This window comes from Equus caballus, chromosome 17 (genome assembly GCF_041296265.1).
Source record: "Equus caballus isolate H_3958 breed thoroughbred chromosome 17, TB-T2T, whole genome shotgun sequence".
NCBI lineage: Eukaryota > Metazoa > Chordata > Mammalia > Perissodactyla > Equidae > Equus > Equus caballus.
Window position 1 is genome coordinate 19,444,196 of NC_091700.1, and position 17,802 is coordinate 19,461,997.

The 17,802-nt window shown below is 40.4% G+C and overlaps 1 protein-coding gene across 2 annotated transcripts; it reads left to right on the forward strand.

Annotated features, from left to right (window-relative positions):
• Nucleotides 1-4,663: 4,663 nt before the first annotated feature.
• On the forward strand, nucleotides 4,664-13,311 carry SAP18 (Sin3A associated protein 18). Of its 2 annotated transcripts, XM_070240094.1 has the most exons (5): nucleotides 4,664-5,187; nucleotides 5,298-5,659; nucleotides 5,831-5,940; nucleotides 10,907-11,029; nucleotides 11,291-13,311. In XM_070240094.1, the coding sequence occupies exons 2-5, from the start codon at nucleotides 5,531-5,533 to the stop codon at nucleotides 11,445-11,447; spliced, it is 519 nt and encodes a 172-aa protein (XP_070096195.1). In that variant the 5' UTR covers nucleotides 4,664-5,187; nucleotides 5,298-5,530; the 3' UTR covers nucleotides 11,448-13,311. The 2 variants fall into 2 exon arrangements, with proteins under 2 accessions (XP_070096195.1, XP_001489242.2); XM_001489192.7 differs by having other exon boundaries at nucleotides 5,107-5,659.
• Nucleotides 13,312-17,802: the final 4,491 nt, after the last annotated feature.

The window sequence follows — 17,802 nt, forward strand, 5'->3', positions numbered from 1 at the left end:
TTAAAATAGGGGGTAAAATGAGAGATATTTCAACTCTCTGAAAAGCCAATGTGATCCCTCATTCTGTCCCATTGGCTTAATATGTACTCTAAATGAGATGGTTCTCAGAACAACTGGAGAAGCTAGTTAAAAAATGGCCTCCCAGACCCCTTACCTCACAGCGAATTTCAGCGGGAGCAGCCTTTAAAAACACGACCCCTCCAGCTGTAATGTGAAGACCGACTGTAGGGTGACACAGCAAGACCAGTTAGGAGTATCAAGACTGGTTCATGGCAGCACTGGTTCACTAATGCTTGTACTGCTAATACCAAACACACATATATGCTTATTTGTAAAAATACAGTTTTTAGGGTAATATAAAACAACCTATCTTCTAAGTAATAATTATACTGTCTCCAGGCTTAATTCTTCTAGGAATGGTTATGGAAAGTTATATATTTTTTCTATTCTTGGTAACAAGTAGATGCTTTACTGAGTATTTACATACACTTCTTTCAGAAATAGAACCACAGAAATAAATATTGTGCTTATAAATGCCATATGCCCGGTCTCCCACAGATGCACCTAAAGGAAAGAAGCTCATTTTAGGAATTTGAAAAGCTTTAATAAACCCCCAGAGAGGTTCAAATTTACAATCCACAACTTTTATAAAAAGAGTCAGAAAATCCTACGAAAAACATATTTTATTTAATCTCTTCCAGAAACACATTTTGTACATGTTCAGGAATATCTATTTTCCTGCCATCAGAAAGCTGTCCTTACTCTCAGCAGCAGAAAAAGCTACGGAACTGTAGTGACTGACTGAGGCATATTCTGTAAAATTTCCCGTTACATATTTCTGATTTTAATTGGGATAATCTACCTTTCCCTCAATTCAAAATGCCAGAACATATAAAAAAGAGAAAAAGAAAGGTGGAGAAAGTTTGATGATTTATTTTAACATACCTCAAATGTTCACTCTTTTAAAAAAATTGCATTATGGTGAAATATGCATAACAAAATTTATGATTTTAACTATTTTTAGGTGCACAATTCAGTGGCAGTAGGTATATTCAGAGTGTTGTGCAACCATCACCACCATCCATCTCCAGAATTTCTTCATTGTCCCAAACAGAAACTCCGTACCATTAAACAATAACTCCCCACTCCTATCACAACCCCCCCCCCCCCCCCGCCCCCAGACCAGGTAACCTCTATTCTACTTTCTGCCTCTATAAATCTGCCTATCATAGGTGCCTCATGAGTGGAATCATATAATATTTGCTCTTTTGTGTCTGGCTTATTTCACTTGGAATAATGTTTTCAAGGTTCCTCCCTGTGTTGGCATGTTTCAGTTCTTCATTCCTTTTTAAGGCTGAATAATATTCCACTGTATTTATATCTATTCATACGTTGACAGACACTTGGGTTGTTTCCACTTTTTGGCTATTGTGAATAATGATGCTATGAATATTGGTGTTCAAATATCTATTTCAGTTCTTGTTTTCAATTCTTTTGGGTATATACCTAGAAGTGTAATACTTGTTTGTGTAAATTTTAAAGAGAAAGAGAAAGGATGCATATGCTTAAATATTATAACTTGTGTTCAGACCTGGACCTAGAAGGCTAAGTAGGTGGATTGAAGGAGGTAAAAAAGCTACCTTAACCATTATTCTAAAACATACTGCAGTTCCACTGCCTCAAGGTATTGGAAAATTCAGTTTTGATGAGAGCTTGTCATTTGGAAACGTCTGAAACGACAGCTTACATATAAGAAACTAAACCTCCCCAATATAACCAATAAAAGGTTGTGAGGTTCTTCATTTTCAGTTTCAATGTTTTCCCTTGAATTGGTTGATTAGAGTGCCCTCATGTGTCTGCATTTTTACACTATGGAGGTTTTGGAAAAGACTTATTAGGATCATAGAACTGTGCGGAAAATTTAAATATCATCTTTTTAAAAAATTGAATATTGACGACATGCAAGCTCCCATCCCCAAGCAGTTAAAAACTTTTTTTTAACAGTGATCTAAATCACACACATGAGAGAGTATCTAAAATGTATCTACAGTGTACAGGCATACCTCATTTTATTGCGCTTTGCAGATATTGCATTTTTTACAAGACCCTTCACGAGCAAAAAGATTACAACTCACTGTAGGCTCAGATGATGGCTAGCATTTTTTAGCAATAACGTATTTTTTAATTAAGATACTACATTGGTTTTTTAGACATAATGCTATTGCACACTTAGACTATAGTATAGTGGAAACATAACTTTTACATACACTGGGAAACCAAAAAATTCGTGTGACTCACTTTATTGCAATATTTGCTTTATTGTGGTGGTCTGGAACAGAACTTGTAACGTCTCTGAGGTATGCCTGTAAACAATGAAAACCCACAGCCCTCTTAGTGAGAACGAGTACAGTACTAGTACCTTAGAAGCTCTCTAAATGCTCTCCCTGAATTTCATCACCCAAGATTACTTTTAAAGGTAACACTACCATGAATTTATGTTAATCATTCCCTTGCTTCTCTTTATAGTTTTGCTGCTTGTGTTTGTTTCCCTAAACAGTATTTGAGGCAGGAGGGTTTGCAGGTTCCTATTTTTGAACTTTCCATAAGTTGAATCCTCTTGTATGCATTCTTCTATGACTTGTTTTTTTAATTCTAGCTTTAAAAAAACCCATATTTTAGGGGCTGGCCCCGTGGCCCAGTGGTTAAGTGCCCGTGCTCCGCTGCAGGCGACCCAGTGTTTCATCAGTTTGAATCCTGGGTGCGGACATGGCACTGCTCATCAAACCTTCTAGAAGGACCCACAACTAAGAGTATACAACTATGTACCAGGGTGCTTTGGGGAGAAAAAGGAAAAACATAAAATCTTTAAAAAAAAAAAAAAACATATTTTAGTCTTTGCGTCCATGTCTTCAGGGTGTTTCTTTTTATGAATATACTCTTGGTAGACATTCAGGTTGTTTCTAGGTATTATGAATAAAGATGTTAGAACATTACTCAACCTGTTGCCTGGTGCTCATGTGTAACAGTTTCTCAGAGGAATACAAATAGGAGTGGAATAGCTAGGTCTTAAGGTGTGCACATATATCCAGTTTTTCTGCGTAATGCCAATTTTTCCAAAGTGGATGAGAGTAATCTGTAAGAAGTCTCTGTTCTCCATATCCTTGCCAGCACTTGGTTGTCAGACTTTTGTGTTTTGGCCAATCTAGTACTGTAGAGTGAAATGTTATCTAACATGGTTTAAAAGTGCATTTCTAGGATTATTCGTGAGGTTTGGTATCCTTCCTGTTTACACGTAACTTGTAGTTTTTCCTCTGTGAAATGCCTATTGTGCCTTTTCATTTTTCTATTGGGTTGTTTGCCTTTTTCTTATTGATTCATTTGTTGTTGGTAGTGCCATCATGTCCACTTCAACCCCAGCGACCCTGTGGACAGCAGAGCAGAACCCTGCCTGGTCTTTTTGTGCTATCCTCTCACCCTCCATTGCTCTATCAGCAATATTCCACTGCTATTTATAGGGTTTTCATGGCCAGATTTTTCATAAGTGGGTGGAAACTGAAAGGTGTCCACCATGGGTGACCCTTCTGGTATTTGAAATACCAGTGGCCTAACTTTCAACATCACAGCAACACGCGGCCTCTGCACCATGACAGACCGGTGGTGTGGTTCCCTGTCTGGGAAAACAAAGCTGGGCCACAGTGATGAGAGCACCAGATCTTAACCACTAGACCATGAGGGCTGGTATTGATTCATAGGCATTCTTTTTTTCTTTCAGGTGCTAGTTTTTAAAATAGGAAGATACAGTATTCACACAGAAGAGTGTGTAAAACATAAATTTATTGTCAAAATAATTTAAAGTCAAAGACTGTGTAACCACCAACTAGGTCAAAAAACACAATGCTGCCAACACTCCAGAAGCACCTCCTTTGCCCCCCCCTGTTCTCCATCCCATTCTGTTCTCAGAGGAAATTACCATTCTGACTTTTTTGGTAATTACTTCATCATTTTGCTTTTTATAGTTTTATCACCTGGAAATGTATCCTGAACAATATAGTTTAGCATTGCCTGCTTTTGAATGTTATAAAAATGGATTCACATGCTATATATTCTTTTGTCTTTGGTTTCTTACACACATCATGTTTGTGAACTTCATGTTGTTTCACCTGGTTGTGGTTTCACATATCTGTAGTTTGTTCATTTCTGTCACTGTATAGTATTCCACAGCTGTTTGGTAGACTTGTTGCTGTATAGTATACCACAATTCACTGAACGATTGTACCCTTGATGGACACTCGCGTTGTTTCCAGATTTCTGTTCTTATGAACAATACTGTTGAGAACATTCTTGTAACCTCTCTGGATATACCTGAGCAAGATTTTCTCTAGAGGAGTAGAAGTGTTAAGTCCAAATTATACATATCTTTAACTTTGCTAAATAATCCAAAACTACTTTCCGAAGTGGGTATACCAATTTGTGCTCTCCCCACGAGTATTAGAGAATTCCCATTCGTCTACCAACAATTGTTGATGTCAGAGTTTCTAATTTTTGCCAAGCTAGCGGGTGTGGTTTGGTTAAAGCCAATCACTGTGATTTAAACGTGTTCCCTGGCTAGTACCGAGCCTGGGCACATACGCGTTTATTGGCTATTTGGATTTCTTCGTTTCACAAGCACCTGTTCACCTCTCTTCCCCATTTTTCTGTTGGGCTGTCCGCCTTTTTCTTTGGAAGTTCTGGTATATCCTGGACACTAGCTTTTGCCCATGACACGCATCACAGATCTCTTCTCCCAGTCTGTGGTTTACTTTTTTCTCTCTTTATGATGGTATTTTGAAGGTCAGCTTTTCTCTTCAATTTTAACATATCAACTTTATCACTCTTTTCTAGTTAGCGCTTTTCGTTTCAGGCATTCCGACCCAGCCGTCGCGAAGACAGTTCCGTGAGTTAGTTCCGGGCAGTCCCAGCTTTGCCGGTGGCCCTTCCGTCCCTGAGGCGCCTGCAATCGTGTGTGGTGTGCAGAGTCCCCTCCCCCTTCTCCCGACCAGACGGCCGGTGGCCGCGGCCGCGCGCGGAAAAGCGTCCTCCCGCCGTCGGCTCTGCAGGGCCGCTTCCGCCAGAACGCGGCGGTCCGCACGCGTCCGCCACCGCTTCTCACTCCTTCACCAGAGAAGAGGCGGCTATCTTGCTGAAAAGGCATGGTTTTGCTTGGTCACTCACCTTCCGTACTGTTTTGTGTTCATTAAGTTTTCATCATTTCGTGTGAACACGCCACTGTAACCTAATCTGGCCTGTGAATGTTTCAGGGAATAAACACCGCGGCAACAGGGACCACCGAACGACAGCAGGCACCTCCCTCTGAGGCTCCGCCCCGTGGGCGCCAGTGCCCGCCTTTTCCCTGAGGACGCAACACGCAGGCGCGGCCGGGCCAGGGCCCACGCGCCAGACAATGAATTGCGCCTGCGCTAGGGAACGCCCCGCCCCCACCCTTGGTCCTCTATAAAGCCTCGAGTTTCTCCTCGCGAGAGGCTTCGTTCTCATGTTAGCTGCGGGGGTCGGAGGTCAGAGCGAGCGTCTCGCGGGCCGTAGGAGGAAGATGGCGGTGGAGTCGCGCGTTACTCAGGAGGAAATTAAGAAGGAGCCGGAAAAGCCGATCGATCGGGAGAAGGTGTGGGGTCCGGAAGGAGATGGTGGTGGGCCCGATGGGGCCGGTGCGCGGAAGGCGGAGGGCTTTTTGCTCCCAGGGCGGCTCGGAGGCCGCGACGCCTCCGGAAGGGAAGCGAGCTCCGGACTCGCTTTCTTTAACTCCTGCCCTTTCCCTTCCTCTTCTCTCCGCCAGACATGCCCGCTGCTGCTGCGTGTGTTCACCACCAATAACGGCCGCCACCACCGAATGGACGAGTTCTCCCGCGGAAACGTGCCGTCCAGCGAGCTGCAGATCTACACTTGGTGAGGCCGCGGGCGGGCCGCTGCCCTTGCCGGGGACGCTTGTCCTCGTCTTCACTGTCTCTCCCGCTCGGGGCCTTTGCGGCAGCTCTCAGAAAGTTAGAGGTTTTAGCTGTTAGGTAGACGGGGATTTGCCTACTTTGTAATTCTTTTAACGTTTAGTATTTAAACTTTTGGGTTGTAAAGAACTGACAGACCCAAGATTGCTATCACTGTTACGGCTGCTGGGTACAAAAGTGATAGGTAGGTAATTAAAATGCGGTAGCCGCCCTTAAGGGGCGCCTGGTTGGATAAATGGTACTAGAATAACATGGTGGGGGGAGTGATGCTGTTGAGTGGTAGTAGTTATCCTTGAAGAGCATTTCCACGTAATATGACGCCTTCGGTGCTATAGCATCAGAAACAAAAACCGAGTGATTTCTGATCTGGTGCTTAATGGATAAGCTTTTGATGTGTGTTTAGTGAAGACCTGCCCCCGAATGTCTGTCTTATGTGTACCTTCCCTACCCTCAAGTCTGAGCAGGACCGTTAGGTGCAGCAAGCTGCATGTAATGCCTTGGTTTGACATCATAATGTCGTTTTAGTAGCAGGAAAAGGTGTATAATTTTTTAAAATATGTCTGTCGTGGTAAAATATATATATAACATTTGCCTTTTTAACTGTACGATTTGGTGGTATTAAATATATTCACATTGTGCAACCATTGCCATTATCTATTTCCAAAACTTTTTCATTCCCCTCCACAACAGAAATTCTGTTGCACAGTAACTCCCCATTCCTATGAATTTTCTGTCCTTTTGTGTCTGGCCTGTTTCATTGAGTATGATGTTTCCAAGCTTCATCCATGTTGTAGCATGTGTCAGAACTTCGTTCTTTTTTATGGCTGAATAATAGTTCATTGTATGGACATAGCACATTTTGTTCGTCCACGAATCTGTTGATGGGCACTTGGGGGTTGTTGCCACCTTTGGGCTATTGTGAAGAATGCTGCTATGAACGTGGGTGTACATGTGTCTGAGTCCCTGCTTTCACTTCTTTTGGGTATATTCCCAGAAGTGGGATTGCTGAATTCTACCGTCATTCTGTTTAACTTTTCAAGGAACCGCTATTTTCACACAGCATTTTACGTTCCCAAAAAGGTGTGTGATTTTAAACTGGAAGCCCAGTATACTCGAACTCAGTTCTTTAAAGATTGGGACCTTATTTGTCTTTCTGGAGGTGCTTGTTAAATGTATGTAATAGTAAGATTCTAATTCAGTATCATTCCGGGATAAAAGTTCCAGGAAGGTTGATTTAACTTATAGGGAAGAATGTTGTTAATGGATTGATGGGAACACCTCTGTTCAGAGATTAAGGTGTATATTTCTTCCAACAAATGAGAGTTCCTATTTGCCAGGTGCTGTGCTTAAGACCCTGAAAGTACAAAGTAGAGAGGGCACTGCCCCTTCCTATACTGTAGTAAGCTCAGTTGAATGGAGGAAGCAGATGAATAAATACTAAGACTTTAGAGTGAAGATGGCAGGGTGAGATTGTTCCACAGACCCTTTACTCCCAATCAAGAAAAAAAAAATTACAAAAAAATCCTCTCCTAAACTGTGCTGTCCATAAACTGCAAGCAAACAAGGAAAGACAGCCTTATGTTGTACCTCGGAATGGTGGCTAAAGAAGACAAAGACTCTGAAAGACTTGATGGTTGGTGTGGGGGTAGCACAGAGCCCTGCTCCCACTCCCAGAAGCAGTGATGAGGGAAGATTAGTGAACAAATCTTGTGAATTCTCAATTTGTAGAAGTAGCCTGAGGGGCTAAAGTAGGCAGCCCCAAGACAAGTCAGGGAAAAGGAGTGGAAGTCCAGCCCAGCAGAAGCAAAGTCAGTTTGCCAAAGTCCAAGGCACTGTGTGCAGTTGGGGGAACAAGCCAAATACCACAGGAATGGTATATCTCCTGCACTTGGGTGGTCATTAAACAGGTTCCTGGAAGATAATGACATAGGTCACTGTATGTAGCAAGGTTCAACCAGAAAAAAAGAACCAGTAGGAGATATATATTATAAGAGATTTATTGCAGAGAATTGGTTTACACAATTGTGGGGCTGCCTAGGCACCTAAGTCCCTAATCTGTAGGGCAGGCTATCAGGAAGGGCAGGCTGGAACTCTCAAGCATGAGCTAAAGCTGCTGGCTATAGCCAGAATTTCTTCAGGAAAGGCTCAGCTGTGCTCTTGAAGCCTTTTCAACTGATTGAATCAGACTGACTCAAATTGATTGGATGAGGTTTACTTGTTATCTAGGATAATCTCCTTAATTTAAAGTCAACTGATTATAGAGTTTAATCCCACCCACAAAATACCATACACAATACCTGCCTTAGCATTTGATTGAATAACCAGGGGCTGTAGCTTTGCCAAATTGACACAAAACTGACCCTAACAGTCACCCAGAAAAGAGTTCAGCCTGAAGGGAGCTCTTGTGTTGTTCACCTGTGTACTCAAGCTTTAGACTAGTTGTCAGAAAGCAACACTTGGCAATTTGTTTAGAGAGGAAGAAAAAATCCTTTCTGGTACACCTCATAAGTCTATACTGTGTACGAAGGAATAATTGATACAGAATAAACATCTCAGAATATCAGGTGAAAAAAAACACCTCCAAACAGATTTAAAAAATCATTCTGGCCTCAGACCTCATGCCAACACTGGAGATGAGTGGGGACAAAGTTAAAATAACCAGGGTAATTGTTACAGAACAGAATATGAACTCTGACAAAGTAAAAATAAGCTGCAAAACTAGGTGAGAGGAAGAGAAACAACGTGAATATCTGAAATTTTAACAATTCCTTCAATTTCACTTTAGTTTTTCTTCTGTTAAATTTCAAGTAAAATTAATTTTTGTTAAAAATATGTATAATGTTTGAAGCGTGAGTTACATTTTTGTATTATAGTCTCAGCATGTATAACATGCTTGATAATATTAAGACTATTTTCTTCTGTAGCACTGTGTATGCATTAAAAGATGCCTAGAGGGATGTTAGCATCACTGGTTATTTCTGGTTGGTGAAATAATTTGTTGAATTCTTGGATATGGCTTTTCCCTTGTTTAAGTAATGAATACGTATCAAGTTGAGAAAGACAGTCATGTGCAGTTTCTTGCCCTTTTCATGCCCACCTGAGTGGCCTTGGGCCTGGAACTTTTCCTTGAAAACAGAGAGAGAGAATCCTGACTGCCTCTGCTGGGCATTGCTCTTTGGGAGTATCTTTCCCTGTTCTGGGCTTGATATGTTCTTGTTTTCCTTAAACATGTGCGTCATGTGGCACCTCACCAACCCCACTGCTATATCCATTCCTAGTGGGGAGGGAAGGGGGGTCTTTCGCCTGCAGCACAACGGGAATGAGTGCAGACATGTCTGTGCATCAGCTGCAGGGTGAGGCCTGCTGGCAGTGGGGGACCCACACTCACTGTTGAAGCTGACCCTGCTCTGTGCAAGTAAAGCATTGTTCCATCCAGTGCCCGAGTGAGTCATGTCTTTCTTGGCAACCCCAGCACCTGCAACCATGCAGTAGGCTGGCATCCTGGGACTGCTGCTCCTGGTAGGAGGCATTGTTCTTTGCTATCCTCTACACAGTTGGACTCCTCCCTGGGAGGTGGTAACAGGTATTACTTGGCATATTTGTTTTGTGCAAAAACAGGAACTTTAAAAAACTGAGATGGAGATGAGTTGAAGGCAACATATACAGTTAAATAAGAGGCTAAAATAAAGCAGTGATGGAGGGGATGGAGAAAAAAAGATTTGATCTGTATGGGAGGTAGAAACGACGGGATGGAGGTGGAAGGAAGTTAACAATGCTTAGGTTTATGACGTGGGCAACTAAGTGGGTGATGGTAGTTTTGATGGTAATAGGAGAGGAAGGGCATGTTTTGGGGGGAATACTGTTGAATCTGTTACCAGCATATTTAGAAAGATTCAGCAGCAGTAGGGAACGGATGATGATGTGGTCGTCCTGGATATTTTTACTCTCAGTAAAATGGTGGTAGCAGTTGAAGCCCTAGTTTTACTTGAGTATGATTTGGTGGAGATTTGTATATGGGGTGCAGAGTTAAAACTAAATGGCCTCTTGGGCATTTGATTCCCTGCTCGATGGTATACAGTGGAGTTCTCATTCTTCATGAGTGCCTGGTATCCTTGTGTCATATTGTAGCACCTTATAGGCAGTGCTCCTTCAAGTTCCAAGTCATCTATTTCTTTTTCCCTGTTGTCATAAAAGAAATCAATGTAAAAATTTATACTGGTTTGTTACTGTTTCCAAGATGCTTATCTTTTAAAAGATTTTTCCAGATTGTGCCATATTAGCTCAAAGGACTATCTTAAGTTCTGAGTTCAAATAAGTATTTGCAGGGCAGGAATATATATTTTGAAAGGAGACTGTGTTTGGTCTTGAGAAAATTTAATGTTTCGTTAGCTTTAGGACACCCATCTATTGTGAAACTCATCATAAGATTCCATCTTAGAAAGGAAAGATACGGCACATCTTTATGAAAATGCTTTCCTATCACATTGATTCTAAGATGCATTCTAATTTCAGAGAAGCTAAAATGTGGAAAAGTACGTGTCTTAGAAATAATGAAATACAGTTCTTTTAAGTGTTTGGACTAGTTAACTTTGAAGGGGTAAATGACTAGGCCGATAAGATGTTACATAGCAACAAAAGATAGCATATGTAATTCTGAAGTCCCTTTTAACATACTGACATGCTAAACTTTAAATTCATCACAATTTCAGACATTGAGGCTGGTAAGGGGGGGAGTATTTGAGGGCAAATAGTAATATTAGGTGCTTTAAACTTAACTCAAGTATAAGACCTTGACAGTTTCTAACATAAGTTGCAGTTCAGACACATATAAATAACTCGTTGTATGTCAATATCCTTGTTATATTATTGCTGATTAATCAAATGTACTATCTTTTTTAAAAAAAATTCAGGATGGATGCAACCTTGAAAGAACTGACTAGTTTAGTAAAAGAAGTCTACCCAGAAGCTAGAAAGAAGGGCACACACTTCAATTTTGCAATTGTTTTTACGGATCTTAAAAGACCTGGCTATCGGTAGGTAACTTTTTGTTTTTAATTCCTATAATCTCTTTTTGGTTTTGATATGTTTTAACTGATAGGGATAACCCCTTTAATGAATCTCTTTAGTGGGGGGAATATAGATTTGTATTAATATCTGGTTTGGCTTTATATAGTACTTAAATTTTTAACTGTCCCATAAGATAATGGAGCAAATCCAGTCCCATATTCACTTTGTAGTACATATTAAGTTGCATTGATTTGTGATCCATTAATAGTTGATCTCCTTTTCTGCAGAGTAAAGGAGATTGGCAGCACCATGTCTGGGAGAAAGGGGACTGACGATTCCATGACCCTGCAGTCGCAGAAGTTCCAAATAGGAGATTATTTGGACATAGCAATTACCCCTCCAAATCGGGCACCACCTCCTTCAGGGCGCATGAGACCATATTAAATTTTATTTACTATTTCTTGAATTTATTTTTCATTCAGTTATGTAAAATAAACTTATGCTTTTTTCTTCCCCTCATTGTTGCCATTAAGCCTTTAAACAAATTGTAATGCATCTATTTAGGAGTTAGATTTGGCTGTGCTATGGTATGAAAATTAATAGAAAGTCCATATGTTTCAAGTCCTTCTGTAAAATATGAAGAAAAGTGCTCTTAGCCTTCTATGTAAAACTGTATTGTTAAATATATGTGTGCAATTCACCTGAGTGTGAAAATTAATGGATGCATGGGACCAGGGTTTCATTTAGTATTTGGGGTAGCTGAGTAGTGGAGGATGGTATGTTTAAGCCCAAATGGGGCAGAACAAGAAAGCCATGGGGATTATATTAAATAGAGTTCGTGACCCCGACGATTGTATGCAGTTAGAAAAAGGACCTGTATGAGTGAGGTAGCGTGGCAGCAGAGGCATTTTAGAATACTGTGAGCCAAGGCAGGTTGAAGAAGCTGTCTGTTTGAAGAGATTGGCCTGCCTGAATCAAAGTGCAGTGACATAAAAAGAGAAGAGGAGAACTGCTGCCACAGGGAGGGCTTTTTAGGTTTCAAAAATGGAGAGAACATGGCATCTTGAGGACAGGAAGCAGTATAGAGGAAACAAGGGTTAGAACTTAGGGTGAGGGTGGAAAGTTGACCTTGAAGAAGATCTGAAAATGGAGGGAGGGACGAAAGAGGAACTTAAGACCAAGGGAGAAGAGCCTGGGATGAGGTCAAGGTGAGTCAGTAGGGGATATGCACCCCTCCCGTTAAGTGCAGGGTCTGGTTTGTATCTGACATCTGATTTGAGAGGCAGTATGCGTAGCGGTTAAAACCAGTTAGGCCAAACGTTGAAATCCGGTTGCACCTGTATCTCTTCAACCATGGACAAGTTACTTGAATCTGTTTGTTTTTTTAATTTGTAAAATGGAGATAGCAGTCCTTAGGATTGTGAGGATTAAATATTTGCAAAGGGCTTAGAATAGTGCCTGACGTGTAAGAAACAAATGTTAGCTATTAGCCGTAAAGTGGAGTTCAGTCAAAACTGGGACCATATCTTGCGTGGCACTATTACATTCTCATTTTGAAGTTTGTAGAGTATGACAGTATGTGATAGACCTAATTACCTTTAGTCTATTACAGTAGAAAATTAAAAATGTGTATTCCAAAATGTAATAATATGTATGTTCTAGCAGTGATTTTCAAAGCAAAATTGCAGTTTTATCTTACAAAAGTAGCCTTTTAAAATCTAAAATGATTCTGTGGAATTGGGTCCCTGTTGCAAAGTCAGTCAGCAGGTGGCAGAGACAAGCCTGGAATCTCGCCTAGTGCCTCGTACCCTGTGGTTTACTCCAAACCCTTAGATTCTTTATTCATTCAGACTAGATAAACTTGAGTTCTTTAAGTCTTAAAATTAATTTATACCTAATATTTTAGAGAAGAGGAGCCATGATTACCTTCCTATTTGTGGGAAAGTAATTGATTTACTATGCAGATCAAGAAGGCAGGAACTAAATACAGGACCTTCGTAGGCCAATTTTTCATAATGGTGTGAACTCATACAGTGAGGGCTCTCCTGTAATTCCAGGTTATTCTCCTAGTTGAAATAAAGTGGTTTATTTGCTTGGTTCCAACCTGGAACTTTTCCTTTTAAAGATTTCAGTCTTCCACCAAAAGTACAGTTAAACAATACCTAGTGAATTTATTACTGAATATAATGTTAAGAATCAAAAGACTTATACTTGGTCCTTATTTACCTCTGACTTTGGGAAGTATGGCTTTGGAGTAACTGAGCTGTCTCCTCAAATATAAAATAGAAATAAATGGTTACCACGCTCAGTGCTTTAGTATCCTGACTGCCTCACTTGCTTGTAAGGTATTTTGGAGTTGAAATTTTCCCTTTGGAGTATGTGAGTTAATAGCATATGCATTGCCTGTAGTATCTTTTCATTTTTCTCACAGCATACGTGAACTTGGTATTTTCGTTTTTTTACCACATCCTTAATAGGGAGTCTCAACGTTAAGTTTATACTTAAATTTTACAAAACATGACTGGAACTCTCATACCCATAGTAATCATTGGCCCAGGTGATGTTTCTTTTTTTTTTCTTTTTTCTCCAAAAGCCCCCTGGTACATAGTTGTGTATTTTTAGTTGTGGGTCCTTCTAGTTGTGGCATGTGGGACGCCACCTCAGCATGGCCTGATGAGCGGTGCCATGTCAGCGCCCAGGATTGAAACCAGTGAAACCCTGGGCTGCTGAAGCAGAGCGCACGAACTTAACCACTCGGCCACAGGCCCAGCTCTTCAGGTAATGTCTCATATATCAATTTTGTGCATGTGAGGGGCGGGTGAGAAGGGAAGGGAAAGCTATTAAACTGTTAGGCTAGGTCTAAAATTCTCTAAAATTTAAACTGTTAAATAAAAAGCTGAACTCAGCCTACCTCTTTCTATTCAAACACAAATTCCAAACTTGGTTTTTGTGAAACTGAGAAGTCAACACCCTAAAACTAAGGTTATCATAATAATTATAATTTGAGTGCTTAGTTGTGCCAAATACCATGCTAAGGATCTTTACCAGGCATTCTCTCATTTGACCTTTACAACTGAGATACTATGACTATAGTTTCCACTTACAGTTGAAATTGAGACCTGCTTTAAACAGCAGCTCACAAGTGAGGCATATGAACCTAGATAGCCGACAGTAGATTAGTGGGAACATACGTTTCCAAAAATAATTCTTTCATAGTTTCTTTTGACCTCAACCCACACTACACTGTTACAGCTCTTGCAGTGAAGTTATCCTGTGCATTGTAAATTTCTGACAAGGTACAGTCAAGGTACAGTACGTGGACCTGTTTGTTTTTGTACAAACCAAAACACCTCCTTTTAAAGAAATGATATGGTCATGGTTTCCAGACTGAGTATTAGAGCAGCCAAATGATGTCTTCATGTTCTGATTTGTACTTTATTGCTTAGATACAGGTTTTGCCAATAGCTGTAATTTCTTGGAGTCTGAAATGGAGTAAAGTTGAAGGAAGTATGTTTATTCTGTTAGAAGGGATTCATCATGACTGGGTAACTAGTCTATAAAGACAAAGTCATGGGTTTTTCCCCCCATAAGCTAAAACCTAAAAAGCAATTTTAATACTTAGTACTAGTTAATACTACCTAAATACTAATAATTCTAATGCTAAAAATTCCCTTCAGCCTGGGAATGTTAGGCAGAATTTATTGTATAAAGGTGTTACTACATACCTACCTCATCAGACTGTTGGGAGAAGCCAATGAAATGGTGCTTAGAGGAATGCCTGGTGGATAGTGAATGTTCAATAAATAGCTATTTTAAAAGAAGAAAAAAGGCATTTGTAGCCCCTCACTTTGTGCCTTTAGTTGTTCAGAATTTTCTACCCTACCCAGGCTGGCAGGCCAGCCCAGTTACAACCAACTCCTAACAAAACTTCAGATGGTATTTGATGAAGTTTAAGCAGTTTAAATTATGAATAAGGTGAACCTCCTGAAACATTTCCAAAATGTGTGTAAATTCCAGAGTAATTATTGGAAATTGTCAGAATTTGTAGTGCGCCCAATTACTCGAACTCTTCTCACACTTTCCAGTACTTTGCCAGAGAATAAAATAGATTTAATGACTGCCTCTCAGCAGGTACTATGGGCCTGGTGATACACAGAGAAATCTGACACAAATATAGATCCTTCCTCAGTCCTACAATGTCTAGTAATGAAAGAAGGTGTAAATACTGATGATAAAAGGTAGTTAGGAAAGTGTTGCGAGAAACGGTTGCTACTGAAGATGGCGTTTGGCCTGCTTCAACTCCTAAAAGAGGGGTTGGGTTTATACTCCTGATAAAGGGTACAGCATGAACAAAGGCATGGAAGTGGAAATGGGAACTCATACAATCAAGGGAGCACTTATTATGTACTAATTTTGCCTGGAGTTCAGGAGAAAGAGGAATGTCAGATGCTGTTGGAATAATCTAGGTGAGAATTGAGATGGTGGTAGAGGGGAGGGGACACATCCCAGAGATGTTAGAGGCCATCAGTAAGATTTGGGGTGGGAAATGGGACGTGGGAGAGGAAAATCAATCATTAAAGCCACAATCTCCTAATCTGAAAAACTGGGATGATAGCTTAACTCTTACAAAGTAGGTACTAAGAAATAAGTCAGTAAATGTTTTTATAACTGTGCCTAGCATAGTAAGACCTCAGTAAGTGTGTGATGTTATCACTAAATCATTCAATAAATATTTTAAATTGCTAGGTACCAGCGTAAAGAACCAAGAAGATCCCTGCCCTCAATGAACTTATGGTCCGGTGGGGGAGACAAACACTAATGTACATTCGAATATTTTATTACAAATTCTACCATGTTATATGAAGGATGAGAATAGGGTGCTGAGAAAGAACTGAGAGAGAGGACTTCTTTTAGCCTGGGAAAACAGGTAAAGTCTGATAAAATGATGAATCTCAGACCTGAAGGGGATAAACCAAGACTCTTAAGAGTTTCAAATAACAAGAAAGCTCCAGCTAGCTTAAGCACATTAATGAATCATTCTTTGAATGATTTCAAAAATCATGAATCATTTAATTGAAAGGTCTCGAGTTAGAGCCAGCTGGCTTCAGGCCCGTCTGGATCACTGGGCTGAAAGTTCTCACAGCTCAACTCACTTGCTCTCGATAGGGCTTCTGTGTGCTGGCTCCATTCTCAAGCAGGTTCTCCCTTGGAGGTGGCAAGAGGGTAGCCAGCAGCTCCAGGTGTACGTCTCTGTATATCCAGGGAAGTGCTGCTCCCAGAGTCCCAGCATTGGCTTTCACTGACTTGACTGACTGGTGTCGTCAGGGACTGATGCTGCTTGGTTAAGCTGGGAGCTGGACTATGACTTCTTCAAGGCAAATCAGAATATTGTTTTCCTTTAAAGGGGCAATAGTGGTGGGCAGACAAAAATGTCTATCTACAGCATAAAGATGAGAGGGAGAGTTACTTAAGCAGAGTGGGTGGGAAAAAGTACTCTAGGCAGAGAGCAGTACGCGTGAAGCCCTGAGGCAGGAAAGAAAGGAAGAAAAAGATGACTAGTGTGCTACAGCACAAGTTAGAAGAAAAGAGGGGGAAGTAACCCAGGGACAAATTATACAGAGTTATGTAGGTCCTCTTATGGATCTCGGATTTCATTTGAGGAGCAATGGGAAGACACTGAAGGATTTTAAGCAAGGAGAGACATGCTTGAAAGATCCTAACATTTGAACTTGATAAGCTAGAAACAGTTCTAAGTAACAGAAACTTAAGATCATAGGAAAGTGGTAAGGGTCAGGGAAAGAGAAATTTTGGATAAACTGAATTTGAGAGGCCATCACAAAACAAGTGGAGAGCGCTAACAGGCAATCAGAAATGCTTAATGTAACATTTCCCATCTTTTTTTTTTTAAAAAAGCCATTTTTGCTCCATATCCTTCTCTAGCTGCAACACCATTTCCTCCCTTCAGCAAAATTCATCACAAGAGCTGTCTCAATCCATTCTTTGCTTCCTCAGCTTTATTCTCTTCAGTCCACTTCAGACTTCTATCCCTAGCAGTCCATCAAAATCAGTGCTGTCAATAACATCATTTTTGCCAAGCCCAGTGGTCAGTTCTGTCCTTTTACTTGGATTCTCAGCAATACTGACAGAATTGATCACTCTTCTTGAAATATTTTTTTTCCTACTTCATTGGCCTCTTCTCAGTCTCCTTTGCTAGACTGCTCTGCCTCTTTCCATCTTCTAAAGTTAGCGGAACTTCTGGATTCAGCCCTTAGTACTCTTTGAATACACCCCCTCCCTCCTCAAGCAGTCACATCCATTCTGTGGATTTACATACATATAACTGTGGTATTTTAAATAGGGAAACAAAGTTGACAGACATTTGAGAGTCATCATCATATATAAGGGTGACTATAGCTTTACCTTGAAAAATAAAACTAAAGATCTTAAAAATAACTTATTTTACACCATATTTAGCAGAAATTATAACTACACAGTAATTCCTAGAACAAAGAATAAACAAAGTTTTGTTTTAGTGACAATTTTAAAATGAGAGCACAATGTGAAGTCTTCATATTTGACTTGCAAGGCACAATCATAAAAGAGGGTAATCTTTACTGTCCTGAAAGCTAAGCCTCTGAAGCATCTTGTCATTTTACTTGTCAATTATTTCTTCTCGGATTTTTAACTCGTCTCCACAATATGCCAGGCCTGTATTTTTCCATTGGCTGTAATCTGAAGTTTGCCAACAGTACTTTCATGAATTTAATTAGATAAAATTACTTTCCAGTTGTACTTAAAT

Coding starts and splice junctions, on each gene's coding strand:
- SAP18 (XM_070240094.1), top strand. CDS start 5,531: ATGTTAGCTGCGGGGGTCGGAGGTCAGAGCGAGCGTCTCGCGGGCCGT. Junction 5,941..10,906: donor GAGCTGCAGATCTACACTTG/GTGAGGCCGCGG, acceptor AAAAAAATTCAG/GATGGATGCAACCTTGAAAG. Junction 11,030..11,290: donor CTTAAAAGACCTGGCTATCG/GTAGGTAACTTT, acceptor CCTTTTCTGCAG/AGTAAAGGAGATTGGCAGCA.